Below are 24,639 nucleotides of genomic sequence, written 5' to 3' on the forward strand. Positions count from 1 at the left end.
GATTGGACAAAAGGAACCAAACATAAAAAGCAAGCGCATATCATAGATATTGCTTTTGCTCGACATACATAATAAGCATTACATGCACACAATGAATCGCATGGTTTGGTAGCATTAGACCATGCATTATTGGATGACATAGCTAAAGGGAAAAAAAACCAACATCATCACTTCACTAAAGGACACAACACGAAACCATGATTATATGCAACATTGATACTGGGAAATATACTATGGTACTTGAGCTTGATCATTCGTCCACCATATATTTTGCTTGAGAATCTATCCAGACTAATCTTGGTAGACTTTATCAACTCCGGGAATGCCATCTTCGAGCTTTCTACACTTCGATGATGATCCATTAGCAGAGTCTGGATAAAGATCAATGAGTCGCTTAGAGCATCCACCACTAATAATGTTTCTCTTGGGGATTGAGAAAGCATCATTAGAGTTGTCCACCAAAGCCACAACAGAAGGAGAACCCGTGCCCTGCATTTTTAACTAAATATCACTACTTAATGCTCAACTTAACGATTTTCACCGTTTGATAGTTACCTTTGGCGTGTCGGTGGAAGCAGTTTGCAGGGTCAATAGTTCTGAGTGTTCCAGTGCAAGGTTTTGCTGCACCAAGTCAGACGTATAAATAGGAATATCACAAAGGTTTACCATAATCAAATAAGTCATCAAATAATTCACCTGGTATATATCATGCTTTCCTAAAAATTTTGTTATAAGCGATATCTCATCAGTCATCTTCATCACAATGACCTTGCAAGGCTGGAAAGAATTTAGATCTTCCATCTTGACAGAAACCTTGAAAAGGAATTTCTTACCCCTAAAGGAATTGAGCTCTATTGGGTATTCCTCATTTACTCCACCCTGATTTTGGTTTGTAGGTTAATTAAAGAATTGTGTAACAATATTTGTAAAAGGAATAGCATGTCTTTACATATACATAACTCTGTATGCATTGATGAGCGGATAATTTGTACGCTTTTTGGCATTGTTTTTAGTATGTTTTTGGTATGATCTAGTTGATTTTTAGTATATTTTTATTAGTTTTTAGTTAAAATTCACTTTTCTGGGCTTTACTATGAGTTTGTGTGTTTTTCTGTGATTTCAAGTATTTTCTGGCTGAAATTGAGGGACCTGAGCAAAAAATCTGATTCAGAGACTAAAAAGGACTGTAGATGCTGTTGGATTCTGACCTCCCTGCACTCGAAGTGGATTTTTTGGAGCTACAGAAGCCCAATTGGCGCGCTCTCAACGGCGTTGGAAAGTAGACATCCTGGGCTTTCCAGCAATATATGATAGTCCATACTTTGCCCAAGATTTGATGGCCCAAACCGGCGTTCAAAGTCACCCTCAGGAATTCCAGCGTTAAACGCCGGAACTGGCACCAAAATGGGAGTTAAACGCCCAAACTGGCATAAAAGCTGGCGTTTAACTCCAAGAGGAGTCTCTACACGAAAATGCTTCAATGCTCAGCCCAAGCACACACCAAGTGGGCCCGGAAGTGGATTTTTATGTCATTTACTCATCTCTGTACACCCTAGGCTACTAGTTTTCTATAAGTAGGACATTATACTATTGTATTTTCATCTTGGTTCTTCTGGTTCCCTCTCTGGGGCCGAGGCCAATGATCACTCTTGTTCTTATGTATTTTCAACGGTGGAGTTTCTACACACCATAGATTAAGGTGTGGAGCTCTGCTGTACCTCGAGTATTAATGCAATTACTATTGTTCTTCCATTCAATTCCGCTTGTTCTTGTTCTAAGATATCACTTGTTCTTCAACTTGATGAATGTGATGATCCGTGACACTCATCATCATTCTCACCTATGAACGTGTGACTGACAACCACCTCCGTTCTACCTTCGATTGGGTGAATATCTCTTGGATTCCTGATTGCACGATGCATGGTTGATCGCCTGACAACCGAGTGCTCGCCTGACAACCGAGCCAACCATTCCGTGAGATCAGAGTCTTCGTGGTATAGGCTAGAACTGATGGCGGAATTCAAGAGAATCCGGAAGGTCTAACATTGTCTGTGGTATTCTGAGTAGGATTCAATGATTGAATGACTGTGACGTGCTTCAAACTCCTAGCAGGCGGGGCGTTAGTGACAGACGCAAAAGAATCGCTGGATTCTATTCCGGCCTGACCGAGAACCGACAGATGATTAGCCATGCTGTGACAGAGCATAGGAACATTTTCACTGAGAGGATGGGAGGTAGCCACTGACAACGGTGAAACCCTACATAAGCTTGCCATGGAAAGGAGTAAGAAGGATTGGATGAAGACAGTAGGAAAGCAGAGAGACGGAAGGGAAGGCAACTTCATGCGCTTATCTGAAGTTCCTACCAATGAATTACATAAGTATCTCTATCTTTATCTTTTATGTTTTTATGCGTTCATCACCATATCCATTTGAGTTTGCCTGACTAAGATTTACAAGATGACCATAGCTTGCTTCATACTAACAATCTCCGTGGGATCGACCCTTACTCGCGTAAGGTTTATTACTTGGATGACCCAGTGCACTTGCTGGTTAGTTGTGCGAAGTTGTGTAATGCCATGGTATTGAACACCAAGTTTTTGGGGTTCATGACCGGGGATTATGAGAGTTGTGAAAAGTATTGTTCACAATTTCGCGCACCAAGTTTTTGGCGCCGTTGCCGGGGATTGTTCAGTTTGGACAACTGACGGTTCATCTTGTTGTTTAGATTAGGTATTTATTTTTTTCGAAATTCTTGAAGATGAATTCTAGTGTTTCATGGTGATGTTCTTATCATCACCAAAGCTGATTGATCTTCATCAATTTAGCTCTTGAATGCAATGTTCTGCTGAAGCTTGGCTGACCATGTCTAATTCCTTTAGACTGAAGCTTTAGACTAACATTGCATGATTCCTGGAATTCTCATTAAGAATTTTGATATCTTTTTCCACTTAATTTTCGAAAAAGCACAAAAAAAATTTACAAAAATCATAAAATCCAAAAAATTTCTTGTTTGAGTCTAGTGTCTCATCTTAAGTTTGGTGTCAATTACATTCATGTGTCTTAAGGATCTTCAAGTAATTCTTGATGATTTTCGTGCTTTGATCTTTGAATTCAATTGACTTGAGTGTTTTGTGTGTCTCATATGCATTCTCATTTTGTTAGTGTCAGTGGTATACAAACTGCTAAGTTTGGTGTCTTGCATGCATTGTTATTTGATTCTTCTTGCATTTTGATTTATCCTTATTATTAAAAATCCAAAAATATTTTTACTTTGTGTCTTCTCAAGTCAATCATACAGAGAATTGAAGATTCAGAACATTCAGCAGAGGAATTGCACAGAAAAAGCTGGGCGTTCAAAACGCCCAGTGAAGAAGGACAGACTGGCGTTTAAACGCCAGCCAGGGTACCTGGTTGGGCGTTTAACGCCCAAAAGGGTATAGTTTTGGGCGTTAAACGCCAGAATGTGTACCATTCTGGGCGTTTAACACCAGGTTGGCTAAAGGGGGAAGATTTTGTTTTCAAATCAGATTTTTTTTCAAGTTTTCAAAGTTTTTCAAAATCAAATCTTTTTCAAATCAATTTTTCAATCAAATCTTTTTCAAAATCAATTTCTTTCCATTTTCAAAGATACTTACTATCAATTAATGATTTGATTCAACATTTCAAGTGTGTTGCCTTTTCTGTTGAGAAAGGTTTAATGTTTGAATCATATCTTTTCTTGTTAGTCAAGTTTTTAATTTTCAAAATCAAATCTTTTTAAAATGTTTTTCAAATCATATCTTCTCAATCACAATTTTTTTTAAAACCAATCATATCTTCTTAACCACATCTTTTTCAAAATAGTTTTCAATCAAATCTTTTTGATTTCTAATTTCAAAATCTTTTTCAAAAATCACTTAATCTCTTTCCCACTTTCATTTTCGAAAATCAAGTAGTGTTTTCAAAAATGTTTTCAAAATCTTTTACTTAATTTTCGAAAATTACTTCCCTTCTTCTCACATCTTTCTATTTATGGACTAACACTATCCCTTAATGCAAAATTCGAACTCCATCTTCTTTGATAAGTTCGAATTTTCTACTTCTGTCTTCTACTTTTCTTTTCCTCTGACACCTAAAGGAATCTCTATACTGTGACATAGAGGATTCCACATTTTCTTGTTCTCTTCTCTTTTTTATGAGCAGGAGCAAAGACAAAAGCATTCTTGTTGAGGCTGACCCTGAACCTGAAAGGACCTTGAAGAGAAAGCTAAGAGAAGCCAAAGCACAACTCTCTTTAGAGGACCTGACCGAATTCTTCAAAGAAGAAGAACCTATGGCAACCGAAAACAACAACAATGTCAACAATGCAAGGAAGGTGCTGGGTGACTTTACTGCACCTACTCCCGATTTCTATGGGAGAAGCATCTCTATCCCTGCCATTGGAGCAAACAACTTTGAGCTTAAGCCTCAATTAGTTTCTCTAATGCAACAGAATTGCAAGTTCCATGGACTTCCATTGGAAGATCCTCATCAGTTTTTAGCTGAATTCTTGCAAATCTGTGACACTGTCAAGACTAATGGGGTTGACCCTGAGGTCTACAGACTTATGTTATTCCCTTTTGCTGTAAGAGACAGAGCTAGAACATGGTTGGACTCACAACCTAAAGAAAGCCTGGACTCTTGGGAAAAGCTAGTCAATGCCTTCTTGGCAAAGTTCTTTCCACCTCAAAAATTGAGTAAGCTTAGAGTGAAAGTCCAAACCTTCAGACAGAAGGAAGGAGAATCCCTCTATGAAGCTTGGGAAAGATACAAACAATTAATCAGAAAGTGTCCTTCTGATATGCTTTCTGAATGGAGCATCATAGGTATTTTCTATGAGGGTCTCTCTGAATTATCCAAGATGTCTTTGGATAGCTCTGCTGGAGGATCTCTTCACTTGAAGAAGACGCCTACAGAAGCTCAAGAGCTGATTGAAATGGTTGCAAATAACCAATTCATGTACACTTCTGAAATGAATCCTGTGAACAATGGGACTAGTCAGAAGAAAGGAGTTCTTGAGATTGACACTCTGAATGCCATATTGGCTCAGAACAAAATATTGACTCAACAAGTCAATATAATTTCTCAAAGTCTGTCTGGAATGCAAAATGCACCAAGCAGTACTAAGGAAGCTTCATCTGAGGAAGAAGCCTATGATCCTGAGAACCCTTCAATGGAAGAGGTGAATTACATGGGAGAACCCTATGGAAACACCTATAATCCTTCATGGAAAAATCATCCAAATTTTTCATGGAAGGATCAACAGAGATCCCAACAAGGTTTCAACAATAACAATGGTGGAAGAAACAGGTTTAGCAATAGCAAGCCTTTTCCATCATCTTCTCAGCAACAGACAGAGAGTTCTAAGCAGAATACCTCTGACTTAGCAACCATGGTCTCTGATCTGATCAAAACCACTCAAAGTTTCATGACTGAAACAAGGTCCTCCATTAGAAATTTGGAGGCACAAGTGGGTCAGCTGAGTAAGAAAATTACTGAACTCCCTCCTAGTACACTCCCAAGCAATACAGAAGAAAATCCAAAAGGAGAGTGCAAGGCCATCAACATGGCCGAATTTGGAGAGGAGGAAGAGGCAGTGAACGCCACTGAGGAAGGCCTCACTGGGCGTCCACTGGCCTCCAATGAGTTCCCCAATGAGGAACCATGGGAATCTGAGGCTCAAACTGAAACCATAGAGATTCCATTGGACTTACTTCTGCCATTCATGAGCTCTGATGAGTATTCTTCCTCTGAAGAGGATGAGTATGTCACTGAAAAGCAAGTTGCTAAATACCTTGGAGCAATCATGAAGCTAAATGACAAGTTATTTGGAAATGAGACCTGGGAGGATGAACCCCTTTTGCTCACCAAAGAACTGGATGACTTGTCTAGGCAGAAACTGCCTCAAAAGAGACAGGATCCTGGGAAGTTTTCAATACCTTGTACCATAGGCACCATAACCTTCAAGAAGGCCTTGTGTGACTTAGGGTCAAGTGTAAACCTCATGCCTCTCTCTGTAATGGAGAAGTTAGGGATCTCTGAGGTACAAGCTGCAAAAATCTCACTAGAGATGGCAGACAACTCAAGAAAACAAGCCCATGGACTTGTAGAGGATGTTCTGGTTAAAGTTGAAGACCATTACATCCCTACTGATTTTATAGTCCTAGAGACTGGGAAGTGCATGGATGAATCCATCATCCTTGGCAGACCCTTCCTAGCCACAGCAAAGGCTGTGATTGATGTTAATAGAGGAGAGTTGATCATTCAAGTGAATGAAGAATCCTTGGTGTTTAAGGCCCAAGGATATCCCTCTATCATCATGGAGAGGAAGCATGAAGAGCTCTCTCAAAAACAGAGCCCCCACAGTCAAACTCTAAGTTTGGTGTTGGGAGGCCACAACCAAACTCTAAGTTTGGTGTTGAACCCCCACATTCAAACTCTAAGTTTGGTGTTGGGAGGTTCCAACATGGCTCTGAGCATTTCTGAGGCTCCATGAGAGCCCTCTGTCAAGCTACTGACATTAAAGAAGCGCTTGTTGGGAGGCAACCCAATGTTATATTTTCTCTATTTTCTTTTGTTATTTTATCTTTTTTGTAGGTTGATGATCATAAGAAATCACAAAATCAATGAAAAAAGCAAAAACAGAATGAAAAACAGGAAGAAAAACAGCACACCCTGGAGGACGCACCTACTGGCGTTTAAACGCCAGTGAGGTTAGCAGGTGGGCGTTTAACGCCCAGTCTGGCACCATTCTGGGCGTTTAACGCCAGAAAGGGGCACCAGACTGGCGTTAAACGCTAGAAAAGGGCAAGAAGCTGGCGTTAAACGCCAGAAATGGGCACCAGCCCGGCGTTTAACGCCAGAATTGGCACAAAACGAGATTTTGCTTGCCATTTGGTGCAGGGATGACTTTTCCTTGACACCTCAAGATCTGTGGACCCCACAGGATCCCCACCTACCCTACCACTCTCTCTCCTCTTCACCCATTCACCAATCACCTCAACACCTCTTCCCCAAAAACCCCTCACCTATCAAATCCCTTCTTTCTCTTCACCACTCACATCCATCCTTCATAAAACCCCACCTACCTCACCATTCAAATTCAAACCACTTTCCCACTCAAACCCACCCTCAAATGGCCGAACCCTACCCTTCCCCTCTCCTATATAAACCCTCCTTCACTCCTTCATTTTCACACAACTTAAACACCATTTCTCTCCCCTTTGGCCGAACACAAAGCCATTCCCTTTCTCCTCCTTTCTTCTTCTTCTACTCTCTTCTTTCTTCTTTTGCTCGAGGACGAGCAAACATTTTAAGTTTGGTGTGGTAAAAGCATTGCTTTTTGTTTTTCCATAACCATTTATGGCATCCAAGGCCGGAGAAACCTCTAGAAAGAGGAAAGGGAAGGCAAAAGCTTCCACCTCCGAGTCATGGGAGATGGAAAGATTCATCTCAAGGGTGCATCAAGACCACTTCTATGAAGTTGTGGCCTTGAAGAAGGTGATCCCCGAGGTCCCTTTTTCACTCAAAAAGAGTGAATATCCGGAGATCCAACATGAGATCTGAAGAAGAGGTTGGGAAGTTCTTACTAACCCCATTCAACAAGTCGGAATCTTGATGGTTCAAGAGTTCTATGCCAATGCATGGATCACCAAGAACCATGATCAAAGTGTGAACCCGGATCCAAAGAATTATCTTACTATGGTTCGGGGGAAATACTTGGATTTCAGTCGGAAAGTGTAAGGGTGGCATTCAATTTGCCCATGATGCAAGGAGATGAACATCCTTACACTAGAAGGGTCAACTTTGATCAAAGGTTGGACCAAGTCCTCACAGTTATATGTGAAGAGGGCGCCCAATGGAAGAGAGATTCAAGAGGGAAGCCGGTTCAATTGAGAAGGCATGACCTCAAACCCGTGGCTAGAGGATGGTTGGAGTTTATACAACGCTCAATCATTCCCACTAGCAACCGGTCCGAAGTTACCATAGACCGGGCTATCATGATCCATAACATCATGATTAGAGAAGAAATAGAAGTTCATGAGGTTATAGCCCAAGAACTCTATAAGGTGGCGGACAAGTCCTCTACCTTGGCAAGGTTAGCCTTTCCTCACCTCATTTGTCACCTCTGTTATTCAGTTGGAATTGACATAGAGGGAGACACCCCCATTGATGAGGACAAGCCCATCACTAAGAAGAGGATGGAGCACACAAGAGACCCCACTCATCATGAGATCCCTGAGATTCCTCAAGGGATGCACTTTCCTCCACAAAACTATTGGGAGCAACTAAACACCTCCCTAGGAGAATTGAATTCCAACATGGGACAACTGAGGGTGGAGCACCAAGAACACTCCATCATCCTCCATGAAATTAGAGAAGATCAAAGAATCATGAGGGATGAGCAACAAAGACAAGGAAAAGACATTGAGGAGCTCAAGCACTCTATAGGATCTTCAAGAGGAAGAAATAGCCGCCATCACTAAGGTGGACCCGTTTCTTGATTTTCTTGTTCTTTATTCTTCTGTTTTTCGAATTTTTTTGTGCTTATGTCTATCCATGTTTGTGTCTTGTGATCATTAATGTCTTAGTGTCTATGTCTTAAAGCTATGAATGTCCTATGAATCCATCACCTTTCTTGAATAAAAATGTGCTTAATTGAAAAAGAAAAGAATTGCATGAATTTTGAATTTTATAACAGTTTAATTATTTTGATGTGGTGGCAATATTTTTGTTTTCTGAATGTATGCTTAAACAGTGCATATGTTTCTTGAATTTGTGGTTCATGAATATTAGCTCTTGAAAGAATGATGAAAAAGGAGACATGTTACTGAGGATCTGAAAAATCATTAAAATGATTCTTGAAGCAAGAAAAAGCAATGAATATTCAAAAAAAAAAAAACGAAAAAAAAGAGAAGAAAGAAAGAAAAAGAAAAAATAAAGTTGTGATCCAAGGCAGAAAGAGTGTGCTTAAGAACCCTGGACACCTCTAATTGGGGACTCTAGCAAAACTGAGTCACAATCTGAAAAGGTTCACCCAATTATGTGTCTGTGGCATGTATGTATCCGGTGGTAATACTGGAAGACAGAGTGCTTTGGGCCACGGCCAAGACTCAATAAGTAGCTGTGTTCAAGAATCATCATACTTAACTAGGAGAATCAATGACACTAACTGGATTCTGAGTTCCTAAAAAAGCCAATCATTCTGAATTTCAAAGGATAGAGTGAGATGCCAAAACTATTCAGAGGCAAAAAGCTAAAAGCCCCGCTCATCTAATTAATACTGATCTTCATAGATGTTTTTGGAATTCATTGCATATTCTCTTCTTTTTATCTTATTTGATTCTCGGTTGCTTGAGGACAAGCAACAATTTAAGTTTGGTGTTGTGATGAGCGGATAATTTGTACGCTTTTTGGCATTGTTTTTAGTATGTTTTTGGTATGATCTAGTTGGTTTTTAGTATATTTTTATTAGTTTTTAGTTAAGATTCACTTTTCTGGGCTTTACTATGAGTTTGTGTGTTTTTCTGTGATTTCAGGTATTTTCTGGCTGAAATTGAGGGACCTGAGCAAAAAATCTGATTCAGAGACTAAAAAGGACTGTAGATACTGTTGGATTCTGACCTCCCTGCACTCGAAGTGGATTTTCTGGAGCTACAGAAGCCTAATTGGCGCGCTCTCAACGGCGTTGGAAAGTAGACATCCTGGGCTTTCCAGCAATATATGATAGTCCATACTTTGCCCAAGATTTGATGGCCCAAACCGGCGTTCAAAGTCACCCTCAGGAATTCCAGCGTTAAACGCCGAAACTGGCACCAAAATAGGAGTTAAACGCCCAAACTGGCATAAAAGCTGGCGTTTAACTCCAAGAGGAGTCTCTACACGAAAATGCTTCAATGCTCAGCCCAAGCACACACCAAGTGGGCCCGGAAGTGGATTTTTATGTCATTTACTCATCTCTGTACACCCTAGGCTACTAGTTTTCTATAAGTAGGACATTATACTATTGTATTTTCATCTTGGTTCTTCTGGTTCCCTCTCTGGGGCCGAGGCCAATGATCACTCTTGTTCTTATGTATTTTCAACGGTGGAGTTTCTACACACCATAGATTAAGGTGTGGAGCTCTGCTGTAACTCGAGTATTAATGCAATTACTATTGTTCTTCCATTCAATTCCGCTTGTTCTTGTTCTAAGATATCACTTGTTCTTCAACTTGATGAATGTGATGATCCGTGACACTCATCATCATTCTCACCTATGAACGTGTGACTGACAACCACCTCCGTTCTACCTTCGATTGGGTGAATATCTCTTGGATTCTTGATTGCACGATGCATGGTTGATCGCCTGACAACCGAGTGCTCGCCTGACAACCGAGCCAACCATTCCGTGAGATCAGAGTCTTCGTGGTATAGGCTAGAACTGATGGCGGCATTCAAGAAAATCCGGAAGGTCTAACATTGTCTGTGGTATTCTGAGTAGGATTCAATGATTGAATGACTGTGACGTGCTTCAAACTCCTAGCAGGCGGGGCGTTAGTGACAGACGCAAAAGAATCGCTGGATTCTATTCCGGCCTGACCGAGAACCGACAGATGATTAGCCATGCTGTGACAGAGCATAGGAACATTTTCACTGAGAGGATGGGAGGTAGCCACTGACAACGGTGAAACCCTACATAAACTTGCCATGGAAAGGAGTAAGAAGGATTGGATGAAGACAGTAGGAAAGCAGAGAGACGGAAGGGAAGGCATCTTCATGCGCTTATCTGAAGTTCCTACCAATGAATTACATAAGTATTTCTATCTTTATCTTTTATGTTTTTATGCGTTCATCACCATATCCATTTGAGTTTGCCTGACTAAGATTTACAAGATGACCATAGCTTGCTTCATACTAACAATTTCCGTGGGATCGACCCTTACTCGCGTAAGGTTTATTACTTAGACGACCCAGTGCACTTGCTGGTTAGTTGTGCGAAGTTGTGTAATGCCATGGTATTGAACACCAAGTTTTTGGGGTTCATGACCGGGATTATGAGAGTTGTGAAACGTATTGTTCACAATTTCACGCACCATGCATATTTTAAACATTACCCTAGTTAGTTGTGCAAGCCTGAGGTCAGAGGCAGAGATTCCAAGATATTTGGCCGCTTCCTTGTCATAAAGAAGGAATGAAGCCGTATCGGTATCATCAGCAACCTACAAAGGAAAAGGCGTTACGAAAGATACATGGATACTGCATGAAGTTGCTGAATAAGAGCTTGAACAAAGGGTTGACTTGTATACCTGGGTGTGTGAGTCGTTGGATAGGCGGCACACTTGGCACAATAGTAAGAATCCTCAGCCTCCTTTAGTGAATGAAAGCAATGTTTACAACTTTTGTACCACCAACCGTTCTAGGGGTCAATTGCAATTACAGTTGCAATTGTCACGAAGCTACCATTCTTAAGAATAAACAACATTCAAACTCATCGCATAGTTGGATTCACAAAATAAAGAGCGTAGTAGTTTATCAGGGGAAATTTGTTACGTTATTGTGGTTTTTTTTTCTTTCTCAGGCAAGTTTTTTAGTGAAACTTTTACTCTTATGACTTAAACTTAAATTATGAAATTATACGATGCACTTATATATTATTTTGAGTCGAAACAGTAATGACAAAATAATTAATTAATGAAGTCTTTATTATGAAAGTTTGTGAATTAATATTTTATTTTAAATAAGTGAAGACGTCATCCATTTTAGATATACTTCCCGTTAAAATAAATTAAGTTTTAACAAATTGAAGGAGCAAATAGTAAATTATATTTTGACGCAAAGAGATTACGTTGCTTAGTCAATAAAACTTCATCACAGACCTCAATGGATGCCTTGAGTTCAGAAATGGGTTTATAAATGGAGACGTTGATGAGATCGTCCTCCATAGAGTACGCTGGCTCCGCAGCAATTTGGGATAGTTGGTTTGCACGTGGAACCCCCGCCATGACGACGCTTAAATTTTTGACATTGTACATGAATTTCATTAATCTGTTCTAGTGTATGAGTGTCAATTTGATTCAGACGACAGGGTTAGATTTATTACCTCTTGCGAAAATCCTTAACCTCTTGGAAGTCCGCATTGATGTAGAGAATTGAATTATGATTGGTATTTGATATGCCCATTGCACCTGTGCCAATTAAGGTATATAGAAATAACTACACAATGACGGAATCAAAGCATGCTCATTGTCTAGTTTCCAAAGCAATTACATGAAGTGCAAATGTCGTACACTAATAAGAGCGATATAATTGCAAACCTTTAAAGAGGTTGAACTTAGCGAACTGTACAATGATGATGTACTCTGATGTTGGTTGCTCTTCAATGTGCTTGACCAACATAGTTGCAAAATCCTCCCAAAGTGTACACCTAATCTTGCCTTTTCCCCTGTTATAAAAGTACGAAGGGAAGAAACGTGAAACACACATGAATAAAACAACTCCCACATGAGATGCATTTAGTGCGTGGGTAATGATGTGAGTAACTATTTTACTAAGAAAATATATAACACTAACTGCATGTCATCAAGCTCGAGAACAATGTAGCTGCACTTCTTGCCATTCTTAGTAAATTCAATTATGTCACCCTTGCCAGTAAGTAGACCAATAACATCTGAAATAAAATAATATATAACGGATACTCACTAATTAATAGACATAAATGAATATATGTTTCATGTTTGAATAAGCTAATTGGAAGGTTGGGAATGATTTTCGTCATACCTATAAGATGCGACTGAGCATTTGTGTGGTTCAATATTAGATCATTAGGAACAAAACGAAACACATTCTCCGAAAAGGATGGATCATGGACCATCTGAAGTTGAGTATCCCTCTTGAAGTATATCCTACATGCATGATTAGTGGCCTTGTATTTCTGGTCATTCAAGGAAGTTGAGAAGTTACATACAATATAGATTTTTCCCTCTGATAACTCATCTTCAAAGAGCCTCCTCTGAGCATTCCTAATAGTGCACTGGATTCGATCCCCCTGGAAACAAAGCTTGGTATTAAATTGGTATCAAACTCATACATGAAAAAAAATGATATGCATAACAAACTGATCAGTAAAGTTTGTTAAATCAAGTGCTAGATTGTAGTTGTTAGCTCACCACGTAATCCATGACCACCAACTCTAAAGTTGGCTTCACGTATTTTTGCTCAGCAGGAGACAATGACCATATTTTCACGACTCTCACTTTAATCCTCAATATTAAGTGGTCTGAAGATGCCTCAATATCCTTGAGGTTGTTGTACGTGCTTGCCATTTGTAACCAATATATGTGGAGCTGTAAAGAGTTGTTACTTGAACTCTCACTGGAGCAATGCTGGAGTATTCATATGGGTGATGAATTTATAGTAACACGTAGCCCATGGTGGTGGTGGGAGGTGCCTGATGTTGTAGATGCTAGTGACATGGTGATTGGTCATGTACACGCAAAGTAGCCATCTTGTAGAAAGTAACTACATTTACGACAGTACATGAGGCCATAAACAACAGTACAATCTCCTCAATTACATTTTCAGAACACCATTCTGATAGCCCAAAACATATTGGAGACATGACATGGTTCAGAGTTGAGGTAATTATAAATAGTGTTATTTACTATTAATTTAACAAATTATGAACACAAAATCAATAGTTGCAGTAAGATATATACCTGATCGTCATTGCTATAAACAAATAAACAAATATACTAAATACATAGCATGTATATTGTATATATTGTATATATAGTATATATAACTATTCTAATGTAAATCTAAATCTATATCTAATATCAAAAGCTACATAATTTCTGTTGTTGCAGTAAATTAACTCATTTGTAATTATAGACATAATTATTAGAATTTTAATTATTATTATAACTGTATTTATTTTTGTAATATTGTACATTATATATAATTGAGCTAAGCTAATCTAAATCTATACAATATTAGTAGTTACAGTCAAGTATTTATATTGTAATTATACATATAGTAATATCGTGTAATATAATATAGGTTTAATTATTCTATTGATCTTTACAGTTTCGCAAAATTTTTATGTTAGCTTTCTGTACTTTTTTTCCTTTTAATTGAGTCTTTATACCAATTTTTTTTAATTGGGTGTCAACAATTTTTTTTATTTATGTCCCTGCACCAATTTTTTTAAGTTGAATCACTATAAATTTAAGTCAATGACTACCAAGAAGGACTTAGATGGAAAAAAAATTGATGTAAAAACATAACTAAAAAGAAAAAAGTATAAAGACCTAATTAAAAATTTTACAAAATTATATAGACCAATAAAATAATTAAATCTATAATATGTAATATATAATATAATAATTAAATATTAATTATTATTATCTTTAGTAGTTATCCGTTAATAATATAGTAATAGTAGCTACATACCTCTACATCTGTGTACATTTACATGTACATATATATAATAAATTAATAATTTAATAATTTAATCTATATAACATAATAGCAGTATTGGCGGTGATCGAACCGCATCACTACTTCCATAATAATAATAATAATAATAATAATAATAATAATAATAACAATAAATCAATAATGACAAAAATAGTACAGAAAATATAGCAGAGCATTCACAATCTAAATTTGCCTACCATCAATTAATAAATAATAACCAAAAAGATAATTCAATAAGAACACAAAACATGCGATACTCATTGAAGAATTTGTGAACAGAGTATAAAAAAACCAAGAAAAATTGAGTACCTGTGTAACGGAGAAATACGGGGAAAGCATAAAACTGAATGGGGTTAAACGCACATACGATGGGGACCAAAACGGCGGTGGTGGTCATGAAGGCTAGCTAGGGTTTTGATTCCATTTGGAAGGGAAAAAGAGAAAGGGGCTGGGGGAACATGGGACTAACGAATGTGATTGCTTTTTGGTTTTTTCTTATATAAACATAAAACGATGGCGTTGCTTCCATAGTGGCCCAGTCCAGTTCTCGATTATATTATATTAATATAATAATTGTTGTAAATAGGCCCGTGTCTCAATTGGCTTCAAACATAAACTAATGATAAGTCGAACCAAAAACATTCTAATTCATTTAAGTTACAGATAGATGGAACTTAGTACAACTAATGACATTAATACCATATTACACATGGTTGAGACACTCCAATACTGCATCATACTCTAGAGGCATTGCTAAAATAAAAACCATTACCAATTAAACATCTTAGATACGTAATATAGAAACAATTATAGTAGTTTCATCATTAATAGGAACGCAGAAATGAACTACACTTCCACATTTTAGGCCATGGTCGACTGAAAATTTTCTCCAACCCCTGGTAAGAAAGGCTTCTGATGACCTGAGGCTCCTCCATCGAAGCTTCATGATGATTGGTGGCTTGTGTAACTCTCTAACGCGAACGAAATCAGGCCTCGAAGGAAACGCAAGCGAAGAGAAAGTAGACGGAAGTAGCTACCAAATGAAAGTGACATAAAATGGTGGGCTATTAGATACTTAGATGCAAGGAAATTAACTTCATTCAATATGAAGAATGATAATATTTATGAATTGCAGAGACTTACCATAGAATAGTGTTTTGACTGGTACTCAGATATCACCCTCACAACCGAATAAAAGTCTTGCATGATTGGAGAATGCGGTGGGGAAAGGCCAATGTTAGGACTCAGGGGTGGAGGACTCTGACCATTTGGAAACCCTGCATTCTCAGTTGAAACAACCTCAATACTAATGTTACAATTATCACCTGTTTCCTCGGCCACAACAGAATTTTTTTTTTGTCTGTGGGACATCTAAAAAAGGAGACGCCCGGAATGGATGAAGTGAAATTATTGGTCCTATTGGATCCAGTTGGTCGTGTTGATCCTCGTTATTGACACTGGGTTCCAGCTGATTAACGTAAGGTTCAAGACCATAAAATGTGGGAGGGTCAATGCAGGTCAACAGATTGAACACAGATTCTGGGAGATGTTGGAGTTGGTCAGTGGCATCATCCCACTTGGAATTATTCACATCTTCATCAGGTTGTTGATACACTATTTGTGAAACTTGGACAGGTTCAGTAGTTTCAAGCGGCGGAGTTGCATTAGGCTCATCTTCAGATAGTTCTATGATTCCTGGAAGAGGTATTGATGGTTTGATGTCCACACTTAGCTTTAACGGTGGGTAGCACAGCTCTTTGGTCCGCATGTTGTGGTCCTTCACTTCAACAATGAGAAATCTGTCTCGGCCAACGTAACAGACACTCAACCAACCCCATCTTTGAGGCCATAAATCGCAGCAAGGTTATTGTAGCCGATAATAATTATAGCAGTTCGATGGCATTTCTCAATGACCACATCAACTTCATTGCCAGCAGAATCATAAAATGTCATCAACTTTGGTAGTGCATCTTTAAATCTCCTATAGAATGTCGAAGGAATTTCACCCATCTCCTTCAAAAATAGAAGGTATCAAACATTAAATGTATGATATAATATAACGCTAATCAAATTAAGGTTGATACAAAAAATGAATATTTTGTATATTTAGTGAGTTAGCTACATACTAAATCGGGGTTGACCTCCATATAAAAGTATCTTCCTTGATAGTAAGAGTTAAGGCTATCCATGTTGCCTGAAACTCAACATATGGCATGGTCAACAAATTAAATTTGCATAATTGATTGATTGTCACCACAATAAAAGAAGAGTTTATGAATTAAAAAAAACCAATGAATATAAATTTGCTCAAAAGAATTTAAGAAATGTCCGGAAAAACAAAGGTTATGTTATCATCAATGTTAATAATTACCTGAAGAAGGAAGACCGAAGAAGAAAACCTTATTGTAAGGCCCTTAATCCAGAAACAAAGCCCTTTCGAGTCATATTTTAGAAGTGATCTCTGATCTCTATTATGTTGTATATGTAGCTACTTATAGCTTCTTCTCAGATATGGTTCGATGCTATATATATCATGATGAATTGTACTGATGCTGATGCTACAATGAAAAGTTACATGGCCATGCTTTATATAAATGAATAGTAACTAATATTATTAACTAATGACGCTGTATCTTAAAGCACTGATAACTTGTTATTTTTATTATTCTTTTTACATAATTCTCATTGCACACACCGGCATAAATGGAACTTTTAATTAGAAGCTTGAAAAGCCTAATTACCTACTAACTCTTGAGAAGCCTAATGTTATTATTATTATTATATTATTATTATGACTATCATATCATATCATATAATCATATAATATATGTAATAAATTTCCTATTACCTATAATATTATATAATATAGTATCTAATCTAATTCTAATTCCACTTTATTATATCTATTATATAAAGTACACCTGATATCTAAAAAAGGAAAAAAATAAATATATAGATTTTATCATTAAATAACATCATACATTATCATATCATATATCATATCATATCATATCATATATTATAATATGATAAAGACTCACAGATTTTTGAAGTTGAAATGACCACACGTAAATTATAATGGATATGTCAGAACATTGTTTGTCTCGATGTATATGTGTGATAGCAAGTCAGACAATATATACTGGTGTGTATAATGAACAGCAAGTTGAAAAAAATATGACAAGAAAATGAGATGCAGCAGGGATGTTTGTGTAATAAGGCACACAGCTAAAATTTGAATGAGCCTAGGAGTTGACGCGTGGAAAGTTCAGTACTGAATAAACCTTCTTTTAAAGGATTGTTATAGGATAACCTCATTAAACTCCCATGTCATCATAGGCCTAGCATTTTTGTATATTCGTATAACGTTCACATACATATTAATAATTAATTTATTATATATGAACCAAATCATGTTATATAAGTTAGTGAAGTTTCTCAATTTTACATTCAAATTCATTTCCAGTCATTTAGTTTACCCTTCGAAATTTATCATCTTCTTTTTTTTTCTTCTCCTCCTACTTTTTTTCTCCTTTTTCTCATTTTTTTTTATTATTGTCATGGTCACTACTACCATACCACCACATCTATCTCCTCCTCCTTTTCCTGTTTCTTTTTTAGTTAAATTTTTTTTATCTCCTCCTTCCTTTTCTATCATCATTATCGTCCTCACCAACAACATCAATATTTTACTAACATTTTTATTGATTCTAATCCTCTATGGTGATCAAATGAACCGAAAACATTATCAAAACAAAATCATTGTATAATATCAAATAAACCGAAAATGGTCCATTATATAAATTCAAATTCAGAAACATCAACGTCTCGAATGAATCAAAAATGTTATCAAAACGAAACCATTGAATAATATCATATGAAATGAAAATTGTCCATTATATAAATTCGAATTCAGAAACACTTGCCTCTCGAATGAACCGAAAATTAACTCAAAACAAAACCATTGTATACTACTAAATGAACCGAAAATTGTCCATTATATAAATTCGAATTTTAAGATAACGATAACGATGATACGTACTAGAAGAAGACAATAACGATAAAGATGATGATTATGATGATGATAATTGTTCATACCATTGCCCAAAATTAAGACCCAAGTCCAAATGAGCCCAAAAAGACCCAATCTAAAGATTGGCCTTCGCTACTTACCGACCTCCTCAAAAGAGGTCGTGTTTGACAGACACTCCACTTCAAGGAAGTCGGGATCGAAGATTAGCTGGCAGATAACCCTTATTCAAATAAATAACTGTCCCTAAAATCTCTCAACCCACTTCCAAGAGTCATATCTCCACTTCTCTAAGATAAATGGACGGTTACTCTCCTTAAAAGATGGAACTACTCCAACAGTGGTTATTGGTTCACCACTATGAATACATTGACACCCCTCAGGTATCTCTAAGTTTTAATACTCTCAAAACCTGCTTAACCCCTTACTGACTTAGGCATCGGAGTGTCTTTGCAGGTACCACCCCCATTCCTTCACACCCACAAGTCGGACGGCAGTTCCCTAATACTAACCCAGTCGGAGACCTCCTCCTTCAGGCGATTGGACCAACCTAACAAGTCCATCCCGTTAATCTCCGGTTACCCATCGTAACATTGGTGCTGTTGTCGGGGACCCGAGAGATCAACCAATAATGGCTGACGAATCACACGAAGATGGCCACACAGCGTCCGATTCTGAACAAGAGAATCAGGACGTTGAAAATAACGACAGGGATATCGTCACCCACTAAGGGGTGACCAACCGGCACAGGGAAGGCACTTCTGGGTTGAGATACCCGAAGGCAAATTCCTCTGAAGGGCACGAATCAGGAAAGGAGGGACAACCCCGCACAGCTGATTTCATGGGATTGCTCCACGGCCACCAAGGGCGCCTGGAACAGTTGGAACAAGAGTCGAAATGACAGCGAGAGGTAGAGAGAAACTTGAGGAACGAGATTGAGCGATGAAAAGAGTTAGAAGAAAAGCTCTTAAGGCTGGAATCTGCTCTTAAAAGTCGAAGCTCCCACAGCGACCGAGAAGATTCTCCCTTGGGAGGAGAAGACCCATTCAGCGAGGACATAATGAGGGCAAAAGTTTCAAGAAATTTTAAAAGTCCTGATATGGACCTCTACGATGGAACCACTGATCCAAAGCATCATTTAACCAACTTTAAAAGTTGGATGTATATGGCCGACGCCTCTTATGCCACTCGCTACAAGGCTTTTCCGACAATCTTGACAAAAGCAGCGATGAAGTGGTTCGATAGTCTTCTCCCGAGGTCGGTCACCAGCTTCGACGACCTCTCGCGAAATTTTCTGATGTGATTCTCCATCCAGAAGGACAAAGTAAAGCACGCACCGAGCCCCCTGGGAGTAAAATAGGAGGTCGAAGAACCTTTGAGGGACTATATGAAGAGGTTCAATAAAGAGTGCTTGGAGATTCAAGACCTGCCCACGGAGGCAGTGATTATGAGCTTAGTAAATGGACTTTGAGAAGGTCCCTTCTCCCAGTCCATCTCGAAAAGGCACATGACCTCCCTAAGTGATGTACAGGAGAGAGCTGAGAAGTACATCAACATGGAGGAAAATGTCAGACTTTGAGAACCAAGTTGGCCACCTGGACACTCTCACTCATCAAAAGAAAAAGAGAGAGAGCCCAAGAAAAAAGAGGAGGTCGGCCTTTAGAGGCCTAGGAGATATCACTCCTATACTCTTCTACGAGTTTCCCTAGTTGATGTCTACGGGAAAATTTGTCATATTGAAAGACTACCTCCCCTAGGCCCATCAAAAATAAAAAGGGAAGGAGTCATGGCGACTACTGTAAGTACCATAAGCTATATGGTCACTCAACAAATGATTGTTACGACCTTAAAAATGTGATAGAAAAGCTTGCCAGGGAAGGTCGCTGGATAGATATCTCATGGAAAGGTCGGACCATCATGGCAAAAGAAAGCGAGATGACGTGGACCGAAGAGATCCACCGCCATAGACCCCGGAAAGACATATACACATGATCTCGGGAGGATTTGGGGGAGGCGGCCTCACAAAGTCATATCGCAAGAGGCACTTGAAAGAAGTCTACCAGGTCAGAAGTAAAGCTCCCGACCTCCCAACCATCTCCTTTACTAAAGAAGATGTACAAGGCAATATTAGGGGTGGCAAACGGGCCTAAACCCGCCGGGCCGGCTCGCGTAACCCGCCAAAAAAGGCGGGCTGGGCTGAAAAATTGGGACCGCCAAATAGCAAAAGTCCGCTTAACCCGCACCGCTTAAACTGCGGGCTTTGGCGGGGCGGGGCGGGCTTCCCCGCCGAGCTTAGTATTTTTTAGCAAGGGGGTATTTTTACAATTTTTTTACCAAAATCCAACTTCTCCCAACCCAACTTACAAGAGAATGAAGATGAAAATTGAGTGTTTTGGATTATGTTTATTTTGTTTTAGAGACAATATTTATAATTATGTTTTGGATTATGTTTATTTTGCTTTGGGAACAATATTTATAATTATGTTTTGGATGAAAACTTAGTTTATAATTATGTTTATTAGATATTTATAATTACAAAGACTTTAATGTTTGTGAATATAAAAATTATAATTTGTTTATACTTTTAGAAATTATAATAGTTAAAAGTAAAAAATAAAAGATATTTTTTTTATGTCTTTATATATATTATTTAATAGTTAAAAGTAAAAAAAAAAAAGATATTTGGCGGGCTTGGTCTGCCGGCCCGCCAGCCCGCCGTTAGGCGGGGCGGGCTGGGATTCTGGGACCGCCTCACTAGGCGGGGCGGGGCGGGCTTCCCCGCTTGCCACCCCTGCAAGGCATCATCCTTAGACATGATGATCCAGTCGTGATAACAATGATCCTTGCCAATGCCCACCTTCACAGAACCCTGGTAGATCAGGGAAGCTCAGCCGACATTCTATTCTAACCGGCGTTCAATAAGTTGGGATTTGATGAAAAGGAGTTAAGAGCTTACCCTGACACCCTATATGGGCTGGGGGATACACCAATAAAACCACTAGGCTTCATACCCCTACATACAACTTTTTAAAAAGGGGCAAAATCCAAAACTTTGAGTATCGACTTCATAGTCGTCGATGTGGGTTCATCCTACAATGCCCTAATAGGCAGAACTACCCTAAATTGGCTCGGAGCAGTGGTGTCCACCCCCACCTTTGCATGAAATTCCCAACACCAGAGGGAATAGCAATCATTAGGGGAGACCAGAAGTTGGTAAGAAAATACTACAATGAAAGCCTAAACCTAAGGGAAAAGGGCAAGGAGGTGCACACCATCGAGCTAGGAGGAGTCCGACCTAAGGAAGAATTACAACCACAACCCGGGGGAAAGACTGAAGAGGTGCAGGTCGGGAAAGAGGATGGAAAAAAACTAACATAGGAGCTAACCTGAACGAAGGATTGAAGTAGAAGCTTATAAGGCTTGTACAAGAGAATTCCGACCTCTTCGCCTGGAAAGCCTCTGACATGCCCGGGACAGATCCCGAGCTCATGTCACATAAACTGTCGGTGTACCCGGATCGCGACCTGTTCAGCAAAGAAGACGGAAGCTCAGACTTGAAAGAGCCCAAGTGGTGGAAGAGCAAGTGCACGTCCTCCTAGAAGCCGGTTTCATCAAAGAGGTAAAGTATCTGGCATGGCTGGCAAACGTGGTACTAGTCAAAAAGCAAAACGGCAAGTGGAGGATGTACATCGATTATACTGATCTAAATAAGGCGTGTCTCAAAGACCTATATCCCCTACCAAACATTGATTCCTTAGTAGACTCTAGCTTGGGAAATCAATAATTTTCATTCATGGATGCATACTCGGGATATAACCAAATTCCGATGTACAAGCCGAATCAGAAAAAACATCATTCATCACGTCTAAGGCAAATTATTGCTATGTGGTCATGCCCTTTTGGCTGAAAAATGCTGGGGCCATATATCAAAGGCTGATGAACAAAGTGTTTGCTCCTCACCTTGGGAATCTAATGGAAGTCTACGTGGACGACATGCTAGTAAAAACCAAGGAGGAGACCGACCTCTTGGCTGACCTCTCGCAAGCTTTCGCCACTATAAGGACGCATGAGATGAGATTGAATCCCGCAAAGTGCACCTTCACGGTTGAGACCGGAAAGTTTTTGGAATTTATGCTAACATAAAGGGGGATTGAAGCCAATCCCGACAAGTGTAAAGTAGTCCTAGAAATGAAAAGTCTGACTTGCTTAAGGGAGGTCTAGCAGCTGAATGGCTGACATGTCGCCCTCTGCAGGTTCTTGGCAGGATCAGCATTAAGATCCCTACCACTCTTCTCCCTACTAAGAAAATAATGCTAGTTCGAATGAACTCCTGAGTGTGAAGAAGCATTCCAGGAGTTCAAAAGGTTTTTAAGCCAACTTCCCATGCTGACCCGACCTGCAGTTGGGAAGAACTCGTCCTGTATTTGTCCGTAGCAGACAAAGTTGTAGCATCAGCTCTAATACGGAAAGACGAGGTCGGGCAGCATCCCATATACTTCACCAGCAAAGTTCTACAAGGCCCTGAATTAAGGTATCAAAAACTGGAGAAATTTGCATATGCCTTAATAGTATTCTCTCGAAGACTACGACCTTACTTTCAAACTCACACAATAAAAGTTCGAACAAACCAGCCATGAAGCAAATTCTCCAGAAAATGGATGTTGCGGGTAAAATGGTTCAATAGGCTGTAGAGCTATTCGAGTTCAACCTTAAGTACGAAACTCGGATGGCAATCAAAGCCCAATTCCTCACCGACTTCGTGGCAGAATACATAAGAGATCAAGAGGAAGCTTCCACGGCATGGGAACTATATGTAGATGGGTCCTCAAATAAAATCAAAAGCAGTGTAGGCATAATACTAGTCAACCAAAAGGGAACACAAATAGAAGGAGTAAAGTATTGTTTTTGTCCCCAACGTTTGGGGTAAATCTCAAAATTGTCCCTAACATTTCAATCGTCCTATTTACGTCCCTAACATTTTAAAATTGACTTAATGTTGTCCTGCCGTTAGTGATCCGTTAATAAAATTAACGGCGGGACAAAATTGAGACGATTTTGAAACGTTAGGGATGTAAATAGGACTAAAACGTTGGGGACAAAAATGAGACATAGAAATAAATTTTAATTTTATTCTTCAATAATATCAATTTGTTACTGTACATAGTATTCAATTATTTTTAATCATATTTACACTTAATCACCTTATTTTCATTCTAAATAAATTTATTTTTTTAATTTTACACTTAAAGTAATGTATTTTTTATAAATAAATAAATTTTACACTTTTATTCTAAATAAATAATGTAATGTGATTAGAATGAAAGTGTAAAACTATAAAAAAAAAAATATAAGTAATGTGATTAAGTAATAAAAGTAAAATTACATTATTTATTTAGAATGAAAGTATAAAATTTATTTATTTATAAAAAAATTATATTACTTTAAGCATAAAATTATAAAAAAAATTAATTTATTTAGAATGAAAATAAGGTGATTAAGTGTAAATATGATTAAAAATAATTGAATACTATGTATAATAAAAAATTGATATTATTGAAGAATAAAATTAAAATTTATTTCTATGTATCGTTTTTGTCCCTAATGTTTTAGTCATATTTACGTCCCTAACGTTTCAAAATCGTCTCAATTTTGTCCCGCCGTTAATTTTATTAACGGATCCCTAACGGCAGGACAACATTGAGTCAATTTTAAAATGTTAGGGACGTAAATAGGACGATTGAAACGTTAGGGACAATTTTGAGATTTACCCCAAACGTTGGGGACAAAAATAATACTTTACTCCAAATAGAAGTCTCCCTCAAATTTGAATTCCCAGCTTCTAACAATCAGGCAGAATATGAAGCCTTGATTGCAGGATTAAAACTGGCCAAAGAAGTCGGCGCAACGAAAGTAGTCGTGTTTAGCGACTCTTAGGTGGGACTTCACAAATAAATGGAGAGTATCAGGCTAAAAATCCCAATATGAAGAGGTACTTGGACAAAACCTTGGAGTATCTCAGGTGTTTTACAGAAACCGAAGTCAAACACATAACTCAGAATCTCAACAACAGAGCAGACACCCTCTCCAAGCTAGCAAGTACCAAAATAGGGGGAACAATAGAAGCCTGAT

At 38.5% G+C, this 24,639-nt stretch overlaps 1 protein-coding gene and 1 non-coding gene across 13 annotated transcripts; both read right to left on the bottom strand.

Moving 5' to 3' along the window:
* Positions 1–23: 23 nt before the first annotated feature.
* On the bottom strand, positions 24–15,017 carry LOC112706747 (uncharacterized). 12 transcript variants are annotated; one of them, XR_011864713.1, is made up of 11 exons: positions 14,790–15,017; positions 13,169–13,520; positions 12,780–13,047; positions 12,573–12,669; positions 12,317–12,444; positions 12,103–12,187; positions 11,879–12,011; positions 11,309–11,418; positions 11,117–11,221; positions 556–621; positions 24–489 (listed from the first exon to the last, which is right to left on the bottom strand). XR_011864713.1 is itself a non-coding variant. In XM_025758196.3 (10 exons), exons 2-10 carry the CDS (start codon positions 13,322–13,324, stop codon positions 292–294), a joined length of 1,314 nt encoding a protein of 437 aa, XP_025613981.1. In that variant the 5' UTR covers positions 13,325–13,520; positions 14,790–15,017; the 3' UTR covers positions 24–291. The 12 variants fall into 12 exon arrangements, 9 of the variants coding, with proteins under 9 accessions (XP_025613981.1, XP_025613979.1, XP_072057049.1 ...); XR_011864714.1 differs by having other exon boundaries at positions 24–501; XR_011864715.1 differs by having other exon boundaries at positions 13,169–13,592; positions 14,790–14,955.
* On the bottom strand, positions 4,720–4,827 carry LOC112708517 (small nucleolar RNA R71). The gene has a single exon (XR_003156371.1). It is a non-coding gene; the product is annotated as a small nucleolar RNA R71 (small nucleolar RNA).
* Positions 15,018–24,639: the final 9,622 nt, after the last annotated feature.

Source organism: Arachis hypogaea, chromosome 8, assembly GCF_003086295.3.
Source record: "Arachis hypogaea cultivar Tifrunner chromosome 8, arahy.Tifrunner.gnm2.J5K5, whole genome shotgun sequence".
NCBI lineage: Eukaryota > Viridiplantae > Streptophyta > Magnoliopsida > Fabales > Fabaceae > Arachis > Arachis hypogaea.

What these genes read in the sequence shown, in the direction of transcription:
- LOC112706747 (XM_025758194.3), bottom strand. Translation starts at nt 13,324, where the DNA reads ATGGCAAGCACGTACAACAACCTCAAGGATATTGAGGCATCTTCAGAC. An exon ending in TGCTCAGTCGCATCTTATAG is followed by an intron (nt 12,670 to 12,779) that starts GTATGACGAAAA and finishes ATTTTATTTCAG; the next exon opens with ATGTTATTGGTCTACTTACT. An exon ending in GAAAGCATGATATATACCAG is followed by an intron (nt 622 to 696) that starts GTGAATTATTTG and finishes GACTTGGTGCAG; the next exon opens with CAAAACCTTGCACTGGAACA.